The sequence below is a fragment of the Episyrphus balteatus genome, chromosome 4 (assembly GCF_945859705.1).
Source record: "Episyrphus balteatus chromosome 4, idEpiBalt1.1, whole genome shotgun sequence".
Taxonomy (NCBI): domain Eukaryota; kingdom Metazoa; phylum Arthropoda; class Insecta; order Diptera; family Syrphidae; genus Episyrphus; species Episyrphus balteatus.
The window spans coordinates 34,771,481-34,798,328 of NC_079137.1; the positions used below are offsets into that span (position 1 = coordinate 34,771,481).

The 26,848-nt window shown below is 28.6% G+C and overlaps 1 protein-coding gene across 3 annotated transcripts in view; it reads right to left on the bottom strand.

Annotated features, from left to right (window-relative positions):
* Positions 1-26,848, bottom strand: part of LOC129920315 (nephrin) — a 162,343-nt gene that overhangs the window by 46,284 nt on the left and 89,211 nt on the right. For all 3 annotated transcript variants that reach the window (XM_056001654.1, XM_056001652.1, XM_056001653.1), the window contains exons 3-8: positions 25,678-25,830; positions 13,495-13,668; positions 12,766-12,919; positions 12,499-12,635; positions 5,110-5,277; positions 632-763 (exon numbers count right to left, since the gene is read on the bottom strand). In XM_056001654.1, coding sequence (XP_055857629.1) covers positions 632-763; positions 5,110-5,277; positions 12,499-12,635; positions 12,766-12,919; positions 13,495-13,668; positions 25,678-25,830 — 918 coding nt within the window. The remainder of the gene's footprint in view (positions 1-631; positions 764-5,109; positions 5,278-12,498; positions 12,636-12,765; positions 12,920-13,494; positions 13,669-25,677; positions 25,831-26,848) is intronic.

Sequence of the window (26,848 nt, forward strand, 5' to 3'; positions counted from 1 at the left end):
AAAATATTTTACTAACGAAGCCAATATATATGTAGTTAAGATACCGTTATGTGCTTATACACCTTTTAAAATTGAACGATAAAAAACATTTTGTCTGTTCAATATTCGATCAATTATGCTGCTGCTGGGGCAGGTATAAAGTTTCAATCAACAAATTTTTATTTTATTTGGCCATGATGATGACTGCAGCAGCAGGTTAATGAAAATCAATTATCAAAAATACGAAGTTGCTAAATAAATTGCCTGAGGTTGATATTTTTATTATTAATTCAATGCTAACAATCTAAATTTCAACACAAATTAAAATTCAAAATTCTCTCCCACAAACAACAACGATAACTAAAGTTATTCTTATCCTCTACTATCAAGCTATAACACTTATATATACAAACCAACAACAAGTGTATTAATGTCACAACGAGAGAGAAAAAGAGAGCACGTTTCTATAAATGTGTTCAAAATGGACTCCTTATGAAATAAACTAGGTTTACTTGTAAAAACCGTTTACAGCTTTTACAGCTTCTCGAGTTGTAAACAGTGAATAAATCAACTGTATTATTTTTAATTTAAATATACTATATCATTTGCGTACGTGTGTGTACATTTGTGTGAAAAGGATATGAATACTTACATAAAACATTAACGGTGTGTGTAGACACCACATTTTCAGTCAACTGCATATTCAGTCCATGGCATATGACAACTAAGGACTTCTTATTCGGTTCAACGAGAGCTGTTATGTTTGATGTTGTTATCCAACCTCCTGGAAAAAAATATATATATTAAAAAGTGTAAATGTTAAGTTAATTTAGCAAAGGTACTTCTTTATTTTTATTATATAACAGAAATTGAGATTTTTTTTCAAATAAAATAAAAAAATTATGCGGAATGTAAAACAAATGCATTTTTTCATAGTTGCGTATAGAATATGAATATTAAATTTGCATACAAACAAACATCTGTCCTTATGAATATGTAATAAATGTTGCTCACTGTCAATAATAAACAATTTTTGTTTTTGTTAAAAATAAAAATAAATATTTTTCTAACAGTGCTGTGCGATTTTAGCTAAGTTATAATTTGTTTGATATTTTTATTCAGCTAATGGCTAACTTTTCAGTCACGCTTTTCTGTGACTTCAAAGTAAAAAATAAGTCTTTTTTAAAGAATTTGTTTATTTTTTCAACGTTTAAACTTAGATATAAGCGACATTATAAGATATATGAAGACAATAAGCGAAATAAGTTGTTTAGTTTGGATTTAATTTATTTTGTTACTCGTGGAAATTATTTAGATTTAAATTAAATTAAGTTTTTTGGCCATCACCTTCCCAGTTTTTAAAAATTAATCAAAATTTTTACACATTCTTGCTCAGTAAGAAAATACCTTTCATTTGAAACCAATATTGGGTATTTGATGTGTTTTTTTTTTAATTTTAATTTTTTTTTTAATGTGGCGTTTCTTCGGCCGCCATCTTGTCAATTGGCAACAAAAAAAAAAATGACCATTCCTTGATTCAGTATAAAAATATCTATCGTTTGATACCCATATTGCTATATTTAGACCATTGTGAAATTTGGTCGTTTTTTTGGCCATTATGTCCAAAAAAACATATCTGTCCCAAAAGTACGAATGACAATTTTGTATATGTTGTTCTCACCTACATTTTGTGCCATAAATCATTTTTGTCGGAATAAGTTCGACCTTTGGCTCTTTTTTTGCTTAGATCTTCGGTACGGTTTTTAAATATTCGTCGAATTTTCTTACAATTTTGACTAATTGGTCTTACATTACACTGGTCAATAATTTTCAACTTTTTAAAATTTTCCAGAAAGATCTACATGAAATTTTATAGATTTGGGTTCATTAAGCTCAAAAATCATATTAGCCCAGTCATTTTAGTCATTTTTAAGCCCAATCTGCGGAAAAATTCCTACTGGGCTGAATTTTGGTATACAGCTTAATGACGGCTTTGTTATGAAGATGTGAAAAATCGACATTGATATCGTGTCCGCGTTAAGAGTTATAGGGGTCAAAAGGTCACAAAAACTGGTTTTTCACGATTTTCAGCAAAACGGTAAGTCTTATCAAAAAATTTTCAATGCAAGAATTGTAGACCAGATTATTATATATAAAAAGTGTCATGACACTTTTTTTCCTAAGACCCACCGTTTCTTAGGTATAACGATTCAAAAAGTTGAAGTTTAGTTGTAATCGTCATAATCCTATTCCTGAAAAAAAACTCCTAACTGAAAAGTTCCTGAAATTTCATTATTTTTTTAGCTTGAATTTCGTTCCTCAACTGTTAAGAATATGGGGAAACCAAAAAAAAAATGGAAATTTTCGCCATTTTTCCGATTGGGGCCCTTCTCCCGAAACCATTTCCCTGGGAATTTTTGTTTAGAATATGTCTGAAAATATACAGGGTGTGCAATAGAGAATGAACAACCCTAAAACGGCTTATAGCTACACTTATGATTGTTCTAAAAACAGATAGAAAAAAGTTCTATCGCAACCAGTTCATAAAATATGGACTTTTTTTCGTTCAGTGTATTTTAAATTTTATCATCTTATGTTTTCGTTCACTACAACCACGAATGAATGAATTTTATTTATTTCTTTTTTTTATAATTTTCTACAATAATTGGATGATTACATAAACGCTTTAGAAACTGCAAAGCTATTGCACATTTTCGTAAAAAAAATTTTGAAATCTGTTTTTTGATGCAAAATGTAAAAAAAGTATTTTATGAAAAATTTTAAACACCTGTGGTATAAAATAAATCTATAGAAACCTAGGTGGCCAACTTTCTTAAAAATATTCTGGTATAAGGAGAATATTTTTAAGAAAGATGGCCACCTAGGTTTCTATAGATTTATTTTATACCACAGGTGTTTAAAATTTTTCATAAAATACTTTTTTTACATTTTGCATCAAAAAACAGATTTCAAAATTTTTTTTACGAAAATGTGCAATAGCTTTGCAGTTTCTAAAGCGTTTATGTACTCATCCAATTACTGTAGAAAATTATAAAAAAAAGAAATAAATAAAATTCATTCATTCGTGGTTGTAGTGAACGAAAACATAAGATGATAAAATTTAAAATACACTGAACGAAAAAAAGTCCATATTTTATGAACTGGTTGCGATAGAACTTTTTTCTATCTGTTTTTAGAACAATCATAAGTGTAGCTTTAAGCCGTTTTAGGGTTGTTCATTCTCTATTGCACACCCTGTATATTTTCAGACATATTCTAAACAAAAATTCCCAGGGAAATGGTTTCGGGAGAAGGGCCCCAATCGGAAAAATGGCGAAAATTTCCATTTTTTTTTTGGTTTCCCCATATTCTTAACAGTTGAAGAACGAAATTCAAGCTAAAAAAATAATGAAATTTCAGGAACTTTTCAGTTAGGAGTTTTTTTTCAGGAATAGGATTATGACGATTACAACTAAACTTCAACTTTTTGAATCGTTATACCTAAGAAACGGTGGGTCTTAGGAAAAAAAGTGTCATGACACTTTTTATATATAATAATCTGGTCTACAATTCTTGCATTGAAAATTTTTTGATAAGACTTACCGTTTTGCTGAAAATCGTGAAAAACCAGTTTTTGTGACCTTTTGACCCCTATAACTCTTAACGCGGACACGATATCAATGTCGATTTTTCACATCTTCATAACAAAGCCGTCATTAAGCTGTATACTAAAATTCAGCCCAGTAGGAATTTTTCCGCAGATAAAACCTAAAATTACTGGACTATATTGGTTTCTCTCTAGCAGCTCTAGTTTTTGAAATATTTAATTTTTCATATTTGGGGGAATATTTATTATTAATTTTTAAGTTTTCCTTATTTTAAGTGTTTATTAAAATTTTCCAGAAAAAAATATATTAAATTTACTGTATTTGGGGTCACTTAACCTAAAACTCACATTCATTTATTTCTAGGAGCTCTATTTTTTTTTTTTTTAATATTTTAGTTTTCCACATTTTGGTTGTTATTTCGTACTAATTTTAAAGTTATGCTTATTTTAACTTTTTGTTAACATTTCCAGAAAATCGATCCCAATGCATTTGGGTTCACTTAGCCTAAAAATCACACTGGTTGCTTTCTAGGAGCTCTATTTTTTTTTTAGATATTTTAATTTTTCACATTTTGGGGGTAATTTCATACTATTTTTTTTAGATTTTATTATTAAATGTGTTTTTAAAGTTTTGCTGGAAAAATGTATTTCGAATGTAATGTACATAATTTAGGTTCAGTAAGTAAAATAAAAATACAACAAAAAATTTTTTAATAAAAAGAAAAATTAACAACAAAAAAATTGTACGAATTTCAATGCCTTTTCATGTGTGAATAATTTAAAAACCAGAGCTGCTAGAAAAAAAACTTATGTTGTTCTCGGAATCAGCACACTTAATTTTTTGTAGTTGAAATTCGACGAATATTAAAAGAAAATATTTAATGCTCAGCTTTTGCATTGAATTTTTTCAATGCAGACATTTTTTTATCTGGAATAACATTTTATTTTAATGCAATAAGAATTTTATTTTCAATGCATATATTTGTTAGTAGCAATAACATTTTTAGTAATGCAAAATATTTTTAGTTGTGTTAAATATTTTTTGTGATGCAAATATTTTTCAGTTGCAATAAAAATATTTTTAATGCAATTTTTTTATTTGCAATAAATATTTCGTTTTTTAATTTCAAATGCATTTTTTTAAATTGAATTAATTATTCAATTTGAACTAGGTTTGAAATAAATATGTACATGTCTATGAACCTTAAACAAAGTAAAGTTAAAACAAAAATAAATCACACCTTAATGCTTAAGTGGCCCCATTTTGTAAAAGGCACAATTGAGAGGCACAAATATTTTTCAGTTTTGTGTCCACACATTCTCATTTACAATTGTGTACAATTTATCTTAACTTAATCTGTAAAATTGAAAATAAAAAAAAAAAAAAATTCAATACTTTTATCTTACAGCACTGTATCAATTGAATGTGTGTCGTTATGTATATTATACACATGTAAAGTCTACAAAAAAAAAATATCTACTCATATTTACTCCACATTTTTTCTTCTTTTTTTTTGCCTTACCATCTGGGCTAACTGAAGTCCTTGATGTCGCATTACGTATCTGACGTCCTCCCACCATCCATTTCACTTCGGCTGGAGGATTTGATGGAGCAGTTGTACAGGTGAGTGGCACAACATCACCCACCCTCGCTTCAGTTGGTCCTGACACTGACACATGGGTTGGGGCAACTTTTTGTTATAAGATTGACATGAAAAGAAAAAAAAAAAAACAAAAAAAAAACCAAAATGATGAAAAAAAAAAATAAAAAAAAAATAATGAAAATGAAAATGTCCCGCATCATATGCAGAATATCGTAAAAAATTAGAATTTTGTTCGTCTTATTCATTAATATTTAAGTAGTACAAATTTAGTGTGACCAACATTTGTTTTTTGTTTCATTAAAGATATTTTTCTATTTTTCAAATAAAAATAAATCATTTAGTTTTTTTTTTTTTTTTTAATTTATAAACTTTTCGTCAAAATACTTTTTTTCTTTACAAACAATTTGCTTCAAATTGAGATATTTTACTTAAAACAAATTATTTGTTTCTTTCCTACAGACAACTCCAATATGTAAAATTAAACACGAGAAGCTAAAAATATTTTCCAACATTTTAAAGTTAAATGCAAAGTGAGTAACAAGTTTTTCAAAAATAGATAACTACAAAATTTTATATTCAAAATATTTGTCCAATTTGTTCATTTTTTTTTTCAAGAATCTGGTCACCCTAATATCCAATAAAAAAAACACGTCTCTTCCAGTTGAGCCAAAGTCGATTCGAATTAATTTCGAGGTTTGAGCTATAAGGAGAACTCAATGCTGAGGTGTTATGCTCTATATCAAGGGCATATCGAACAGGTATAGGTACATTATATGAGATAGAGATGAACCCTCCATATATGATGGGTTCCATAAGTGGGGGGGATTTAATTTTTTTAATAGCATTCAGGAGCAAAAATAAGGTTTTCTTTATTTTTGCTGGGCTATATCGGGCAAATATCCTGCTGTGTGTACTTTTGTCTTTTCATACTTTGTCCTTTGAGTCGGCTTTGCATGTGTCTGATATCATACTTAATCAAGCCGTACTTTGTACCTGCCACTCATACTATTTTTTTTTAAACATCACACACACACATATAAACATATATGTAGTAGATGTTTTATATGGAAGTAAAGTAAACATATCCTTATGGTATATTTGTAAACCTAATGAACTTTGTCTTTATTTTATTTTTTTTTTCATACCTACCAACCCGCAATAAAGGTAAAGACACATTTGCTGTTTTCGAGTCTTCGATAATGGTTTGACATACATTTTTCGTATATGACAAGTAGTAAAAAGCAAGTCAATATTATGTCATATAAAGTAGGTGTATATTCGTCACTGTTGTAGGTACTTTGTCATATAAAATAATCTAACTACATATTGTGTTTTTGTTGTTTTCATTATTAATTTAGGTAGAAAAAGGAGAGGAGCTTTGTCACAGGGTGACATCGGTTTTTATATTCAATAAACTTTCAAAGGGACAAGACAGAGACACCCAAACAAGATAGAATTGAAATGGAAAATTGAAGGCTGTCAGATGAGTGCTAAGGAGAAGTTTTTGCTCAATTAATAACACTGTGATAGTTCGATTTTGCAACAGAAGCGAGACACATCGATTCTAGTTAATTCGAGTATGCTGAATTCAGTGGTGGCAACCGTTTTGAAAGTTTGGCTCAAGTTTTCGAGATATTTCGAAAATAAAATCTTAGGTCGGGACTATTAAAATACTGATAATTTCGAATAATTAAGTTTTTTTATGCAGTTTTTAGTTTAGAGAAAAGCTATTCCTGTATATAGCTATATGTTTAACACTATTCCAACCTAGATTGTTATGTTTCGGTCGCTTACAAAGCATTTTATAAACGAAAACTTCACTTTTTCATGTTTTTTTATTTTGTTGACTTTCAAAGCCTTTAATATGGATGCAATTTGAGTTTAACATTGATTCGGGATATTTTATATTATTTACATAGCATATAATTCCAAAAATGAATAAAATACTGCAAACCTGAAAAAGTTCACTAGTGAAAATCAGCCTACTAAGCTACGGAAATGTATCAAAACCTTAACTTAAGATTAAGTTAAGATAGTTTTTGGATTTTCAGCTTAAGCTTAAGATATATCAGATAATAAATGAATTAAACAGTTTTTGGAAGAACAAAACAACGTTCTTATATACTTACATCATGCCGGGATAAAAGCAGTCAAAATAACGTTTTTTGCCTTTTATAACTGTAATATTTAAAAAAAAGGAAGTCAAATATTTATGGCTTTGGATTCGAGTTCAGCACCCCTTTCACCTTCAGAAAAGTATATTTTGGTTCTTGTGGCAAAAAAAAGTTTAATTTTGCTTACCAGTGTTATTTAATACATTTCCTTAGCTTAATAGACTGATTTTCACTAGTGAACTTTTTCAGGTTTGCAGTATTTTATTCATTTTTGGAATTATATGCTATGTAAATAATATAAAATATCCCGAATCAATGTTAAACTCAAATTGCATCCATATTAAAGGCTTTGAAAGTCAACAAAATAAAAAAACATGAAAAAGTGAAGTTTTCGTTTATAAAATGCTTTGTAAGCGACCGAAACATAACAATCTAGAATAGTGTTAAACATATAGCTATATACAGGAATAGCTTTTCTCTAAACTAAAAACTGCATAAAAAAACTTAATTATTCGAAATTATCAGTATTTTAATAGTCCCGACCTAAGATTTTATTTGCGAAATATCTCGAAAACTTGAGCCAAACTTTCAAAACGGTTGGCACCACTGAATTCAGCATACTCGAATTAACTAGAATCGATGTGTCTCCGCTCTGTTGCAAAAAAAAAGTTCTAAAAACTATCACAGTGTAATTAACAGGGACAAACTGGTTGGAAAATAAAAGCAAAAAAAAAATTGACAATGATTGTGTTTGTTTGTTTGTTTTTCTCGATGGATGTTGTTTTATTTTATATTTATTTTTTTTTTAATTCGATTCTTGACCTTTAACTTTTTTGTCTGAACTCTTTTGAAAGTCAATTTAGGAAATTTATTTATTTTACATTAAACAGACTTATAAAAGAGTTAAGAATTGAATTTGATCGGATGATTGTTTGGTTTAAATTCAAATTAGATTAATTTTTGTGGCTTTTACGGAACTAACTCCTGCTTAAAAAAAATGTATGCCAGGAGAAATAAAAACATTTTTATTTGTAATTGGGGCATATTTTGTGCAACGTTTATTTCTTTATTTCTAAGAAGAATTTTTAATTAAGAACTACATTTTTGCATACCTAATCGATGTTTTCTACGAATTTATTTTGTAGTTCGACGTTTTTAACTTGTAAATATGTTTTTATTTATTCTTTTATTTGCTTATTTATAGTAAAAACAGTGTTCAGCATACAAATAACATTTAAATGGTATTCCAGTATGAAATCGGGTTCGTTTTTTTTTAGCCATTTTTGATTGTGTTTTGCCTTTTAAGTAGTAGGAGTAGAATCTTGCTGAAATGTTTATTTCTTGTTTGCGAAAATTGTTTGGTTAAGAAACTTAAAAACGTTCTCCAAAACAGCGGTTTAGTAAATTTTGCCGAAGGTAGGAGATTTTTTTCAAAAAAATATCGTACCTATATCACACTTTTGATGGCTTTGATGGCTTCTGGAGTTCTCGGAAACCGTGGCCAGACTTTGACAGTCATGTACTTCAACAGTATATTTTTGAAAAATTTAATACTACTTTACACAAAAAATTGATTTTTAAAACTAAATTAGGTAGGTATAACGTTCGAAAAATTTACCCTTTTGGCATAAATTAATTACATATAATTATTTATTACACTGGTTTACAAGGGTTTTGTTGCCGAAACAAAAATTTACTTTTCTGAAGGTTTTGGGTGTGCTGAACTCGAATCCGAACCATCAGAGATGGTTTTTTTTTAAACTTTTTTGCTATATTAATTTAAAAATATAAATAATAAATATGTATAAAATTCTGTAAAACAAATAATACGTTGCACATTAAATATAGAACATTTCTGCATTGTTAGAAATATGAAATGTGGTTTATTTTGAAAAATATGCCAAAAACAAAAAAGGTATGCTATCTCACCCGCTTTTACCCTACACCATTTCATTTGTTTTATCGTTTGATCTTTTTCGTTTACAATTTTGCTAAACCTAGATTAAAATTTTTATTTTTCCTAAAACCAGCTTTTTTTCCTGGATAAAACGAGCTTGAGCCAAATTCTTGGATTTAACGAAAAACAAGTTTTAGTGAATAACTTGGCCATTTTTGATACAACAAAAATTGTTTATTTGAAAGTACTGTTTCCTTACTCCGCTGAAACGTTAGAGGTTACAGATTTTAAGATCAACGAGTTGTTTTTATATATATTATGGGGATGAAAAATCTAACTGCGATTTTAGAATCACTGTCATTTTATAAACAAAAGGCACTAGGTATCTTAAAATGGACAACTGAGTTAAAAAAAAAAAGAAAGTATTAAAGTTGATGACGTGTTACAGAACAATGCAGGTATAAATCACATGTTTAAAAGTTAATTTAAATTAAAAATCTTGTTCACACTTAATGGGTTCACACTTAGTAAATACAACACGTTCAAAAAAAGTTTAATAAACCTCACAGCCTTCGGGGGAAGGCGATAATCAAAGGTCACGGTAGTGCCCAGCCAAGTTCTCTAGCATTTTTGGCATTACACCATTATTTACAGGAAACAACTCAGGCCATTTTCGACCCCCCTCCACCTCCAACTTCTAAACCAAATATGTCAGAAATTTTAAACTCGCTCCATTTGTTAAACTAGTCGAAAACAACAAAATTTACAAAATTTCAACTATTTAGGATGGGCAGTTCCTGAGATATAGGGCTTCGAAAATCTCAAAAACCGTAACTGACTGACTGACTGACTGACAGATTCACTCACTGACAGATCATCAAAATTATGGAGAACTTCCCGTTATCATAAAAACTTGTAATTTGCACAGTGATGTGTGTTGATGTGCATACAGAGGAAAAAATCGAAAATTTGAGATTTTCAATTCAGGGGGCGTGGTAACCTCCCATTTTCGCTGAATTGTCATCAAATATTATAGAGCACTTCTAACTATCGTAGAATCTTGAAACTTGGTAGAATGGTAAAGCAAGTAAGTTATACCAAGGAAACAATTTAAGATTTTAGAATTTTGGCAACAGCCCATTTCATCAAATATTAAAGAGCATTTCTAACTGTCGTAGAACCTTAAAATTTGGTACAATGGTAGACCTAGTTGTTTAAACAAAAGAAAAAATTTAAAATTTGAGAATTTTAGACAGTGGCGTGGTAACCGCCTCTGAGTGTTCATCAATTATAGAGATTTTAAGTTCTACAGCAATACCTTGCAAAAAGTAGTGAAATCACAACAAAAACATTACTGTTAAAATAAATTGCACGACTGGGGTCGCACGTACTTGCTCTTATGCTTAAAGTAACTATAATGTTAAAGCTTTTTATTCAAGAAATTTAAAATTTGATATTTTGAAGAAATTTCATAAGTAGTATAAGAAAATTAAATCTGTTTTTATAATTAATAAAACTCCTTTTTAAAATATCTTAAAAAAAAAAACAAATATGCCATTTTATTTCTCGTATAAAAAGGTATTTTTAGAAAAAAAATTTTGAAAATTGTAGGAGCCGTTTTTTAAAAAAATATTTTTTTATATATAAAATTTTTTTAACATTTTTCAAAAAAAAAGTTGGTATGCCATTTTGAAGAAATAATTAATTTACACTTAAAAACTAAATTTCAAAATTTTTCATTGATCCGTTTTCAAAAAATTGATTTTTCAAAAAAAAATTTTGAAATATTTTTTAAAAAACCAAAAATGCGTTTTTTGAAAATTTTCTAAAATTTTAATATTATCTTTACTTACACACTTTTGTATAAAAATTTTCATTTAAATCGGGTTAATTTTGTACGAGATATTCAGAAACGAAAAAAACCGTTCTATGACAGGTACCGTTAATAACGGTACAAAAAATAATTTTTTTATTTAAAAAGTTGGCCCTTATGTGTAGTACTACACACAAAAATTTTAATCAAAATCGTTAGAGCCGTTTTTGAAAAAAATTACCTTTTCTATTTCCGTTATATGGCAGGTACCGTTGGTTTTGGTCATAAAAAAAAAATTTCAATTTCCCCTCTAGGGAATCACCAAAAACTGCTAACTACCAAGTTTGAAGAAAATCACTTCACTCGTTTAGGCTGCAGCTCCAGATAGAGACAGACACACAGACAGACAGACAGACAGACAGACAGACAGACAGACAGACAGACAGACAGACAGACAGACAGAATTGCCGGACCCACTTTTTTGGCATTCTCCATCATCGTAATGTCATGTAAAATTGTTATCTCGAGTTCGATTTTTTTTACGAATCCTAAACTTGCCCTATAGTACCTATATCGCAAGTAAAAAGAGCGAAGTTCTCCTATATTGAAGTTATGCTGGCACAAAAAGTACTGAAATGTAAAAGTGTACCAAGTTCTTAAGCTTGGCTTTAAATTTGTATAGATAAAATGTTGATTGTTTGCTTGGCAATTTTTCAAATAGCTTTAAAAATCGGTAATTTAAAGAAAAATTGTCAAGAGAACAATCAACATTTTATTTATACAAATTTAAAGCCAAGCTTTAGAACTTGGTACACTTTTACATAATCATAATCTCAGTTCGAAATTTCGACATGGTTGGCTTTAAAAAATTCCTACTTTTTTTGTAGGCATGGTAGAAATATGATTGAAGCGTCATATAAAAGGTAAAATAATAATGATATAAAATTTACTATATATTGTCTTTTAAAAAATGGATTTAATGGCGTTAGAAGAGATTCATTGTTTTGCTTTTTTTATGAAAACTAATTGGGTTAAAAAAATTCTAGCTCTTTTTGTAGATGTTGTATAGACATGGTCGATATAAATATTTTGAGCTGAAATAATAAGCTTTCAGATGGTATACAATTTATTGTAGGTTGTTATATAAAAAAAAGTGATGGAATAAAAAAAAGTTATATTTTTTCGATTCTTTTAAAATGATTTTTAAGGTTTCACTACAACCACGTGTGAATTGCACACATGATTTTGTTTTTTTTGTGAATAAAAGTCCCAATTTATCTATTTTGATTTAAGCCCATACATCCATCACATATGTCTCCTGTTTACATTATAACTCGTTTTATTTTTTTTAACGTATCTATAAAACCAGAATCACCCTGCATCTTCAGTTTGAAGCAAATTGTTTATACTTTATACGATATGTATTCAACATCAATCATTCTATATAAGAATAGGTACCTACTATACAACTACATAATACTTACATAGGACAGCTAAATCAACTTCAGCTTTGAGAGCATTTTGTGACATTACATTGCTAGCCTCACATCGGAATCTTGCTTTATTGTCTCCAGCTTCAGCTGTGAATGTATAAATATTTTCTGACAGGCGTCCTGATGTCCTATGTTATTACAAAAACAAAATAATAAATGTTTTAAATATTTTAATTGTTTTTGCTTTTTCAAAAAATGTACATACATAAACAGAGAAAGAGAGAGATAAATGTATGTAAGAGTATATAAATTCTTTACCTGTATGCCATACGAACTTGAGAACCATTCTTGTACCATATTAATTGAGCTGGAGGATTACCACCTCTACTACGACATATAAGTTCAACTATTTGACCTCTTCGTAGTGTTTCACCTTGTGTGTAGCCTTCAATGTATGGTGGGCCAGGTGGATCTGTAAATAAAATTTGAAATGAAAAATGGATAGATGTTACTTTCTATAGAAAGAAAAAAAAACTACAAGTTTTAGCTTATAGAGATAGACAAATGGTATTTGTAGGCCCATTTGTTGATACGTTAGTTAAATATTTAAGTTTCACTTAAAAGCAATTTGTCAAATGATTTTTTGCATTGGATTTAAAATTTAAATTTAATAAAACTAAATTGTGGAACCTGTTCAATTACTTAAAGATATGAAAAATATTTCAGATCGAAATTGAAGGCTTTGAAATTATTGTGGAACGCATTCATATAGTTATGTTTTTTTGAAAAGCATAATTAAATAAAGTGGTTCCAAAATTGTCGAACGTAATAATTTTTTGTTTCACAAAAGATTAATGCATTTTTTTTTGAGTAAAATTTGTATAAAAAATGCTTCTTAAAATGTGAATGAGAGCGAAATGTTATGTTCCACTTTTTTTATTCTGCAAAAAAACATAGTTAAAGAAACATTTTTCTTCTAACATTTTAACCTCATTTGTGCTAAAGGTATACATAACTTGATTTTAATTAACTGCAGGTACTACTTACATAAAACTGATAATTGAACTGTTGAACGCATAGGCATATCTGGCGGCAGAGCTTTGTGTTTGGCTTGGCAGGAATACTCTGTATAATCATCGTCTGCTGTTGGTTTTAATTTGATTTGTGAAATTGTTGTAAATCGTTTTGGTGAAATTTCATCCACTTTATCTTCACGATCGTCTATAAAACATAAAAGAAAACAAAAAGAAAATTAATTAAAAATAGCTGTGAAAAATTTATTAAAAGTCAAATAATTATTACAAAAACAAAACTTAAATTGAATTGAATTGAATTGAAACAAAACTTATGATTAAATGAACAAAACGCTATTGTTGCTTGGAATTTTTTTTCTCATTAATATAGTAGAGTAAAATTAAAGACAGAGACATATTAATCCCATGTAAGAAAATAAATTGAGGCTCTCACATAAAAATGGGGCCCCCTACAATTGTTATTAATGGTAAAGATGGACAATTACTGAGGCCTAATTTATTTAAAAACTAATTTTGTTTTAACCATAACGATTTCACGTTTAAATGTTGGTTTTAATTTGCATTTATAAGTTCGTAAATAAAAGGTACTCATTTTTTAAAGTTATTTTTATACATCAAAAATAAAATGAGTTTTAATTGAAATTGCTTTAAAATGCAATTCCTAATATTTACTTATATGTTTCTTTCTTGTATTACAACAGAACTCTATGTTAAAGAATTTCAGGGAAAGTACATTGAATTAATTAAATTTTAAGGAATTGTAAAAAATATACACATTTTTTTCTATACATAAAAACTTAACCACCTTTTAAAAAATTTGACTACAATTTACAATTATATGTATGTCATTTGATCGTTGTGGAATTAAATAATTTTTATACAAATATACAAATTTCCTTACTCACTTTTCAAAAAATTGAAATTTCAAAAAAAATTGATGTTTTTTAAATCAAAAAACACTTTGGAAAATTTTATTAAATTTTAATATTAGGTACACCGAAAATAAAAAACAATATCAATTTAACATTTTTTAAATATCAAATTAACATTTTTTTAAATATCAGCCAAAAATGCTCTATAAAATGTGTTTTATGATATTTAAAATATTAAAACAACATTTTTATTATCAGGATGATATTTAAATGTCACATTTTGGATATTTTATTATCATTTTTTCATTTCAATTTCTCATTCCAAATTATTGAAAAATATTAAATAAAAAATTCTTAATGTGTACTAATTTAAAGGCGATTTGTGTTTTTTCGAAGTAAAATGTATGATTTACTGAGAAAATTTGATCGGCACTAAGATTTTACTTCACATAGTTTGGAAGAAAATAACAAAACAATTATATCACCTATAATAGAAAAAATAATATGACCATTATTTTGTAAAGAATATTCACTTTCAGTAATGTTTTGAAAAAAGAAAGAAAATTCTTAAAATAATAAAAATAATAAAAATGAAAAGGAAAGAAATAGGTTTCATTATAATAAACTAAAACGCAAAATCTAGTCAACATTGACATTTTAATTGTCAAAGTGAAATTTTCACTATCCACTTAAACTTAAAAAATGTCAAAATGATATTTTAATTGTCAAACTGAAATTTTCACTATTCCACCTGAAATTAAAAAATGTCAAAATGATATGATAAAATATCAAAATTGATATTTTAATTGTTGGACGACTTTTGTCACTGAAAAATGTTAATTTGATAGCTGTTATTATCAATTTTTTTTTTCGGTGCAGTTTTGGCATGTGCAAACAAAATTTCAAACGCAAAAATCTTTCTTATTTGACCTAATCCAGAAAAACTAAGAACGCCATCGTGTTCAGCATTATCTTTAGTAGACATAAGAGCCCTCTGTCGGTTTTTTGAACTATCAGTGCAATTCTCCACTATCACCGGCTTATTTGATGTATCTACCTACGTAATGCTCAAGTAACACAACAGTCCTTCATGTAATGCAGAACATTTTTCTTCTAACACAATTTTAAATTATTTTATTTTCCCTGTTACTAAAACATTGTTTCGTACATACTTCCATTCGTTTTCTGAAAAAACCTTTGCACTTCTCGTTTAAAATAGTCCACTAAAAAGCAAACTGTTTCACTTGAAAAAAATACGCAACGCAAGAGGACTTATATGAAACCGGGCGAAACATTGTTAAATTAGGTTTCATCATTTAAATTTGCATATGTTTTTAATATTTTAGTTAATCTAATATATTAGAGCATCTGCTATGCAACAACAAATTTTAGTAGTATTCAGTTGGTTTTATGTCAAATTGAATACCTTGTTCAATAAAACAAAAACAGTCCATTATTCGCCGTTTCAGCCTGTCAATCAACAATTTTTATATTTGTTGTTTTTTTTTTTCTTTATTATCTTTAACAAAGTTATAGGTACAATAAAAAAAAGAATCAACAGGCGCCTTAACATCTCATTGCGGTCCTGAATAAAATACCATCATTTATTATAAAATATCCCTTTTGTATATCTTAAATTTATGTTGATGATGATATTTTTGTTTATACTGTCATCGCATTGGTACAAAAGTATCTTATCAACATTATCCTGTGGTCGACAAAATGTTCTATCTATCCATCTATATAGATATATATATTTTTATGTTAATTCTTCCTGCGATGTAAAACAAAGTTCAAGCTTTTCCGTTTCGGTACACTTTTTGAATTAATGAAAATGGCTACACCATTTTTGAACATTACGAATCTAATGAGAAAAATGTGATGATGGTGCGTTTTTCTTTTTTCTTTTTTATTTATTTTGTCTAGTTTTGTGTTCTCATCTAAATTGCTAAAATGATATAATGAAGTTTACAAGTTGTAAGTAATGTTGAAGAACATAGTTGAATGTGTTTTTTTTTTCTTTTTTTTTAGAATTTCTGTTTAATTTTATCATTATTCTAATTTGAAGTTACATTTAGGTATCTTTTTCTGTGTTAAGGACTTTTTTCCTTTTCTTTAATTTTTTTTTAATGAAGTCTTTGATGTAAAATGTAAAATATTCAGGAATTCTTCGTCTTTTTGAATTGAGTTCTTTCCCTTTGGTTGCTGATGTATCAAAAACATTTTAAAGAGATTATTTTTCTTGAAACGAAATCGAACAAACAGAATGGGTTTTGAACCTTTGACAAAAAAATCATTTTCAAAATTTCAGAGTTTAACGAAAGATATCCTTTTTTACTTCAAGGTGGTAATGTACCTTTTCACCAGTAAAGAACTGACTCCCATTAATTATAGCTACATGTGTGGTTTAATTCCTGTTGTAAGGATCAAGCGAAAAAGCACTTCTTCCTTAGAACTCGATTATATTTGTTGTCATTTCTGATATTAAAACACTTCTCCTGTGACCCATTGACAATGTTCTACACATAAATGTATCTATCTGGTTTATGCACGGTGTACCAGTTCACCCAGCATATACTCCATTACCATTGGTCGAATGCACACAATTTCCAACCATTCACGAAGGAAAAACTTATTTTTTTTGTAAATAGTCAACTTTATAAACGGTTTTTGCTTCTCTATACCGTTCACTGTCGACATACTATAATGGGGTTCATCTGGCTAGGAACCTTTTATGCTGTTGATGATGACCACCAGCACTTCACATACGTTTATAGAAAGATTTCCCAGTTATTCGATGTTCATAGTCGTCCTTTTAACCATCGAATTTTTGCCTATCTTTTATCATATGCAGAGACGACGACGATGGACGTCGCCGCCGGACGATGAAATAATAGATCAGCAGCGGGCCTTTTTGCAATAGACATCTACCAAATATTCACACGTCTTTAAATCCGGCAAAAGCCACAGAGAATAGAGATAGTACTCGTCTAATCGATTGTCACTGCTGCACTTTTGTTATCGATTTCAAAACCCATCTCTGATGACAGTGTGAAAAATTCAATAGAAACAATACATGCTCAGGCTCACTGCTCAGCTTCACAAAATACAGTTCAGAAACTCTCTCTAAGCCTTTTCTAGGTACTGACAAAAATATTTCAATATCTTCGACTTTGTTTTTCACGAAGTATTTTCAACTTCAAAATAAAGTAGACTTACTGATTGGACATTTTTGTATTTGAAAAATGTTGGCATTTTTGTATGGAATGCTTCATTGTGGTTGTGGTAACATTAATAAATATTATGTTTCTGTCTACCCTAATAATAAAAACAAATGCTTATGTATCTTATTTAATAGAACTGAGCTCCGGAGCAAAAAATAGAAAAAAAAATCGTTTAAGGGTTTTTATTGCTGGATATGATTCCTACAATGTCACTGAATCATTTAATATCGAGAACGTTTCAAAAATATTTTTCTTATATTTTGTGCGCTCAAATCTGAAGTCGAAAAAAATTCTATCACATCACGTTTTTGAGATAACACCATTCCAAAACATCACAAAAATAGTGTTTTGGACGTTCAAAATTCAATATCTCAAAAACTTTTCACAATAAACTATTCAAATGATAGATTCAAATGTCAAAGGTCATTCATTAAAAAAGTATAATTTGGTTTCTACCTATGGAAAATTATTTCTCGCCAATATTACTGTCATTTACGTAATTTTTAACCAAGTTTTGTTAAAATCCAACTATTTTTGTAAAAGATAAAAATAAAAAATAAAAAAATCGTATTTTTACATTTTTTTTTTCAATATTTTTGGGATTATATAAAAAAATAGTTTGAGTAAAAGTTATAGACACTTTTACTATTAGACCAGGGTAGATAATTTTTGAAACCAAAAAAAAAATATAGTACAATGAAACTCATTGGAAAATTAGGTGAATATGATGAAAATTAAAGGAAAAATAAATTACGGGCGAGCCGAGTTCGGGAAGTGGGTGGGTTGAGTTTTTAATGGTAAAAAATGGTATATCTCGATTTCCGGCAAAACTACAAAAAATCGGTGGGTTTTTTGTTCGTTAAAATCTCTTCTTTCCAATAGTGTAAACAAAATTTTTCATTAGTATACCATAGTACATGTTCTCGGTAAAAGCAAAAAGCTTGAATTCGAAAATTTTTTTATCATTATTTAAAATTTTAGATTATTTATTAAAATTTACACTTAAAGTACTCAAAACCGTAACATTAATCAATATTACATGAAATCCTTCGTTTTTGAGTAATTAAAGTGTAAATTTGAATAAATAGGCCAAAATTGTAAATAATGATAAAAAAAAATTTTCGAATTCCAGCTTTTTTCATTTTTTGCATTTTACTAAAACATGTTCTATAGTATACTAATGTAATACCCACCGACTTTTTGAAAAAAGCTGATATTTTGACACGTGAATTTTCGATTGCAAATTAGGGTGTTTTTTGGTATTAAGTCAAAATAAGGTGAACAAATTAATATTTTAAATCAAACAAATTACAGTGTATTTGGGACATAATAAGGTAAGTTTTCACCAAATTTCGTAGAAAAATTTTTGTTTTTGAAAAAGATAAAAATAAAAAACCAAAAACTCGGTTTTTTGAATTTTTCTTTCAGATGGTATAAAATTTATTGTAGGTTGTCAAAAATTGATGGAATAAAATAAGTTATATTTTTTCTTATCAAAAAAATTAAAATGGTTTCACTTCAACCACGTGTGAATTGCACACATTATTTTTTTTTTGATAAGAGGTCTACTTTTCACAGAAATCGTAAGAAACACGAAATTTGACACCCACCCCACTTTTTCGCCCACCCACCCCTTTCCCCCAATTTGTTTGTGGGCAATTTATTTTCCCCTTTCAAATACCATTTATCCTAAATTTTCCAACGACCCATATGTACCCCATACTGCTCATAATTTTTTTTTATTTTCATATATTATTGGCACTGGTCTACATACCGATACTCTACCTATATTTTGCATAATTATCCAAATTTTATCTGGGGTAGTAGAATCATGTACCCTTCTTTAGGGAATAATGCCAGAAAAATTCCAGTAACGAAAATGTTAAGAAAAATGTATTGAAAACTCAAATGTTTTCGATTGCATTCATATGAAGATCACACAAAATAATCTTCTGTATACATATAAGTACATTAAGGCGTTCGTTATTTAGGTTTTTTTTCGAGAATCAAGTGGAAAAACTGTTTCTAAATAATAAAAAAAATCCTTTAATTTTATCAGATTTTTATTTTGACACTTGATGGCGCCCCAAGATGGTTAAAGTTTTTCTCATTCGAAATAGGTATGCCCTGATTAAACTCCTGGTCCTAGAAAAATGGTTTATACCTTTTTGAAAACGTTGTTTAATGTAGACAAGAACCTCATCCACAAATTTTGAATTAAGTCTATATCTAAAAACATGGATTCATAACAAGTTTTTGTCATTTTTTTAATCATTTTTTATTTTTATTTATTTTTATACTCATTTCAAGTTTTTATTGAATTTAACTTGAAAGTAAATAGAACTGCAGATTTTTCATATAAAAGTACATTCCATTTGACCCTACTTCATTGTTAAACTGACACGAATTCATTGAAAACTCCAAAAATATTCAACATATCACTCAATTAGTAAAAAAAGGAAAAACATTTCCAAAAACCCTCTTTATACCTATTTTAAAAATAAATCTATAGGCAGTTTTTAAGTAAATTAAAATTTAAATGACAAACTTTATACCTTGACATATAATCCTACTCAGAGAAATGTTAATAGTACAACATAAACAGGATACATATTTTATTATACATTTCCTTACTCAAGGAAATTTCACTTTGGAAAAGTGAAATTTCTATCTCGAAAATCTCTCCACATTCTCTCTCTCTCTCTTTCTTTCTACCGAATCTACCCTTAACTTTAACTGACTTCCAAATGAGGGTGACCTATAATATCCATTAGTAGAACCCGAACAAAAAAAAAAAATATAAAAATTATATTTTGCATTCTTAGGTCAAATTCAAGAGTATAAGAAAAAAAAAAAAAAAAAAAACTGAATAATTAAAGACTTTTATGCAATATTAACTTCTCTTTGAAATTTCTCACCAAAAAACTCTCCCTCCATGGGTTCTTTAATTAATATTTCTTTATCGTTTTCCTTTGTGCTAGTAATTTAAATTTTAATGTAGTTTAAAATAGGACTACGACTACGTTATTGAATTTTCATAATTACTCTCTTTTTGCTTGAGATTGGTTGGTTTACCCACTCTACGTTATTATACATTGAAAAAAAAAAAAAAAAATTAAACGAAAGTCCTTTAAGCTATTTCAATTCCGTATATACCTACTCCAACCGTAGTATCTAAATCAAACGACACCGACACGCCAATGTTCACTGACTAACAACGCTGGATGATGGTGGAAATGACGACGACTGACGGACCAAAAACGACGAAAGGACAATGCTTTTAGTTATACGACGAATATATATATATAAAAGACATCAACGCTATCAAAAGCCAACAAAAATAGAAATAATTATTTTTTGTTTTGTATTTTTATTTTTTTTTGTTTGTTATGATCCTTCATCAGGACGAATGTTTCTGATGTAACAATAAACGATGGAGTACGAGTATAAAGTATATCTCTATGTATGTATTAAGGGGAGTGCTAAATTTGTATGCGATGAGTTTCAATAAACATCTCTAATTGCATTTGTAACACGAATGTGTCAAAATGTTTCGTAGTGTTTTACATTTTTTTTTTTTGGTTTTATTTTTATTTTTTGTATTTATTTGTGTATTTAAAAATATCCTTGGCACGATTCCATTGCTTTTGATGATGCAATAAATTTCAAATTATCCACAGTACTGTGAAAGAATTTTGAATTAGGGCTTTTCTGGTTTTATATATAAAGAAAATTCGGGTAATGAAAGTTTTGATGTTTCATTCGGAGTATATTTAATTGAACTTTTTAATGTTGACATTAAGAAGTGTTCAATAAAACGATCAATATTGATTAAAATCGATAGCAAGTCATTATTAGCTTGGAATAGGTAATGGTATTCGTGAAGTTAACTTTATAGAAGACCAAATGATATTTTTAGTTGTGATTAATGAATCCAGTTATGTATCTTTGCAAAACGAAAGACAAAAATAATGTCTCATTAATCATGACTCAAAAGTGACCAGGAAAAATCATCGAACATGACGAACAATAAAATGAATCACACTTTATTAAAATGCCATTGAATTTCTTTTAGAACAAAGAATTTTTGGATTTTTTTGAAGTTTTTAGGGACAGTTAAAAAAAAAAAAACAAAGTATTTTTTTACATATGAAATTACAAACAAAATTAAAACAAAAAAAATAATAAATGCTATTCTGAAGAAATATTAATCCAAATATTAAAACAAAATTTCAATTTAATAATAATCCGTTTTGAAAAAATGATTTCCCAAAACATTTTCTTATTAAATTGAGATTACTAAAACACTTTGAACAAAAAAAAAAAAATCGTTGAAATTGGGTTAGTCATTCAAGAGGAATCTAGATATCAAGAAAATGATTCTTTAGAAGGTACCGTTAATAACGGTTAAATATTTTTTTATGCAGGATTCTTAAAGCAGTTTTATCATTTTGGTGTTGTTAATTGGTATCCTAAAAAATATTTCAAGTTTGAAGCAATTTTTAAAAAACATTTTTCCAATAACTAAATTGAATTCTCTACAAAAAGTTTTAAGGGCAATATATCAAAATTTTGCTCGGTTTACGGGATATATTGGAAAAACCAAAAAGGGGGCTTTTGCACCCACATCTTCAATTTCCACCCTCTCATTTAATAACACTCCGCGGTTTTATCTTCTCTTATAACCCATTGAATGATTCCTGGAATAAAAACCCGTGAACGTCTTAGTTCCTTATTGCCCTGTTTTTTTTCGACATAATCAATAGCCTATTAGCATGTAGCTTTTCTAGGTTCTTATATGGCAAACCCAAAAAAATCAATGATTTTTACACTTGACAAAATATTTTGTAGGTTGTGGTTTTTAATTTGAAATGTCAACTTAAGCTTCTTTTAAAATCAAATTAATTACATTTGAGGCGCAATGCAAACACTAGTGGGTTTAATTGTTCTTAATAATTATAAATTAAAAAAAGGTCACTGTGGTGTATGCGTACTTTTTTTTCCTGTGGTGAATAAAAACTAATTCTTCTATAATTTTTAAACTAAGCGCAGTGAAAATAAAAATTGGGCTATCTTGGGCTAACGTTGGGCAAACGAGCCACAGTGCAAAACCAAGAATTTTTACACTCAATACAAAAATCTATTTTTTGTGATTTTTGAGGTGAAAAAATAATTCCGTTATAATTTTAGAACTAAGGGTGGGCTAGCGAAAAAAAATCTTGGGCTATCCTGTTCTAAACTTGTGCAATCGAACCAGGCAGGTTTGAAAAAAAAAAAAAAAATAGCATTAAGGGTTCCCAACTTCACATAGTCCTCTCCGATCACTAGATAATTAGGTGTCTTAAAAAAATTTGAAATACTTAGTATAATGTTAGCCTCATACGATTTTGATCAAAAATATCATGTGTAGGTACTTTCTAATAGGCATTTTATTTTTTAGAAAATCAACATTCTTTCGTACACATTTAAATAAATTAATAAAATTGTTCATGGAGAATGGAGAAATATAAACGTTTCAAAAGGATTTCTGTGTAGGGTAAACTCCAAATTTGGTCTAATTTCAAATTTTAAATTAAAAAAACTCTGCATGAATACGCAAGAACATTTTTTTTTTTATATTTAGATTTGATTTTTTCAGCCTTCTTATAGGTTTCTATGTAATATCTTAATGATATTTGGCACTTGATAGTTAAATCAATAAAATTTTTCAGTAAAATAAAATTTTATTTATTTTTTTCATCAAATTATTTTTTTTGTATACATTTTTAGTGACTTCTTTCAATAATTTTTTATAATTCTCATTATTTTAATGTTTATTTCTTAATATTTACTGCCAGTACTGTACATTTTATTTCATTGCTATATCCCAAAGCTATCCATGAAAAAAACCATGAACTGTAATTTCCAGCTACAATCATGGGCATAATTAGAAAGAAGAACAAAATAAAACATTAAATATCAAACATCCACAAAGGCAATGGAATGGATTTTTGTTATTTTTAATTCTATTTAAGAAAACCATCGCATCTTTTGCCTTCTTTGGTCGTTGTCGTCGTAGTACTTAGCTTCAAGGCACCGAGAAAATGTAGAAATAATATTAAAAAGAAAGCAACACACAAATCCGAAAATAAAAAAAAAAAAAAATGTATGAATCTTTTCAACATTTCCGGCCCAAAAGAGAAAAGGATGCTGCTGCTGCTGCTGTGATATGTGTGTCAAGTACCGAAAATGAACATTACATTCATTACAAAGATGAACACATTTAGAGTGTAGTATGAGTATAGTATTAGAGAGAAGGTAGTAAGTAGGATGAGCAAGGACTTGAGTCGAAGAAATGTGCTGCGGCGGAATAGTGAGTGTGATTAATAATAAAGTTTTGCGGTGATGAGAACTTAATACACGAACACGATTATATTATTATATACACATTTCTATACATAAACATACAAGATGATGATGACGAAGAAGAAGAAGAAGGATACATCCAGGAGCAATATATATTCTTGTAGAAGTGCAAAGCCTCTTATGTTGACAAGTGGTATAGACGAATATCCGATTGAATTTCTGTCACTAGCATTCATGACACATATGAGATACAACGCGTTCCTTAAAGGATGTTTAAGGAGGTGAGTTGGATTTTCTATCTATATTCTATATGGGTAGTATTATACTCAAGTGCATAAAAGAATTTGAGTTTGAAACTGCAACTTCTGGAGAATCTAACATTAAAAAACTTAATTGTATTAAGTTTTAAAAAAGTTTCAAACTGGTTGCATATCGTCAATAAAACTTAATTTCAAGGTTTTGAGACATTAAAGAATCATAATTTGGGATTTTTTTGGCTCAAGCTACTAATTTGCTAGTTCACTATAACTTTAACATTAAAAAATGTACACATTTTTGTTAGGATCTAATTTCTCAAGAAGTTGCAAACCGGTTGCAAATGATTTTAAGTGTTAATCTACAAAAGCTTGAACAATTTAAAAAGTAAAATTTTTTGTTTAAAAATAACTGCTTATTAAAAATATAACTTTTAATAAACCTTTTAATAAAAAAAAATAAGAATTAATTTTTTTATAATTTTGTAAATACATTTTTCCAAATTGATTGCAAACTAGTAAACAAATTATATAAATTTGAAATAAATTTGTAACAGATTTCAACGCAGATTGAAATTGTCAACGAGTTGGTTTAACTTCAGAATTGTTTGAATTGAAATAAAATTCATTAAGCAGTTGCAAATTGGTTGCAAAAGGGTCAAATTTGAGTGTTGATACGAAAAATCGTATATCTTTTAGATGAAATATTTTTTTGGTTAAAAATAATTGTAAAAATAAAACTTTTTATAACCCAGTTTTTTTTTTAATACTTTTGATAAAAATTTAAGGTTGGTTTCAAAGTAGTTTAAAATTGATTACGAATCAGTTTAACCTCAAAATTCTTAGGAAACTACTTCTTTAATGAATTAGAAGAACTTTCGGAACTTTCAGGCAATAGCCTACTGAACTTTGTAAAGTCCTCCAAATGGCTCGAACAACCATAGCATTCATAGGTTATCACTTTTTCATGAAGTTACAATACTTCAGGGTATCACAAGGGATCTACATTGATCTAAGTGTGACGGTAACAAGATCAACTGTCAGCCCATTTAACCTAACCTAACCTCAAAATTCGTTTGAATTCTGATATAATTTCTTTATTACGGCAACAAAATTAACCTAGATAGTTAAATATACACCCGAGTATATAAAATATCAACATCACCAACATTAAGTATAATTTCAAATATAATGTCATGTTCCACTATAAATGCTGTTAACCACGGTAATATGCCTGGATGTCTGATGCTGCTGGATGTGGTGGCGGCAACGGTGCGAGAATGTCTGTGGCTTTGCATTTTATGCTACAAGCGATGCTTTTAACGTCTTATACGTAAGTACCACAGTCCTCTCGTTTCAATCTCAAGCTTAAGCGAACATCTACATACACATACACTTAAATTCCTTTACCTATACCTACTAACACAACTACTATACTATACTATTATACACTTAGATACCTCTTATTCAGCTTTATACTTATATAAAATGCTGCGCTTACCTGTCTTATATTCAATATTTCCACGGTACCATACAATTTGTGATGCTGGTTTGGCACTGGATACGGTACATTTTAATGTCAGTTCTTTATTTTCTCTTACTTCTACTTTAGAGTTGTGTGCATATCCCTGTATTTCGATTGATGATGGTGGTGCTGAAATGACAAACAAAAAAAAAAAATTGGTAAATAAAAGATTTTAGTTTCTTTTGAATTGAGAGATTTGAGGTTGATGTTTTGGTCGCCGGATATTAAAATTGAGGATAAAACGCTTAAAAAATCAATGATTCGAGGAGACCTAAACTGTTTGAAGGTATTCAAAATTTTTTGCTTTTATTTCGATACATCAATGAAAAGGTTAAGAAGATTTGGTAAGTATTTGAAAGGGTTATATAAATTAAAGCAATTATTTTAATGTTTTTTTTTTTCATTCAATACCAAGGATTTAGAGTAATCCTTGTCTAGACGTCTGTTAAACCGCGAAATAGTGGCTACCGCAGCAAAAAACCAAACCAAATTGAACCCCCGACCGATCTTGCTGAAAATCGTGGCTGCATAACCGAAGGCGTTGTCATTTTGGAAAATTAAATAAAAGTTTTACTGTGTTTTACTACATTAAAAAGGGTAGAGCTTTCTGCAAAACTAAAGTCAAAGAACAAAGAAGATGCGTTCTGGAGATAAGATTTTTAAAGTGCCTAATTAACAAAGCCTATAAACCCAACAAAAAAGAAATTAAAAAACAAAAATTGATCGATTTAGCGAAACATCCACATAGTTCTAGAGGCCTTGAGGGCTCAAGATTTTTACCTTCTCCCATTTAACAAGTAAAAAAGGTAAACGATTGTACCTTATTGGTACCCGCTGACCGGATAAAGGATGTGCATTTGCGGGGCTTACTGACGAGCAGTATAAAAATCGAAAAACTTGATTTAAAAAAGGTTCGATACACCACTAGAAATGAGATGTTTTGAAAAAGAGCAAGTCAATTAAAAGGTTCGCAGGAGTTACCGCCAAGTTTTATTGAAAACAAAGTGTTTTAATATTAATACATGGTAAATGCCACTAAAGTTATACTTTCTCACTCACAAAAATTCAATTATATCTAAATTAATATAATGGCAAGACAGAAAAACTTACTTTTCTCGGGACCTATCACTTTTTAAAGAGCTCGTGA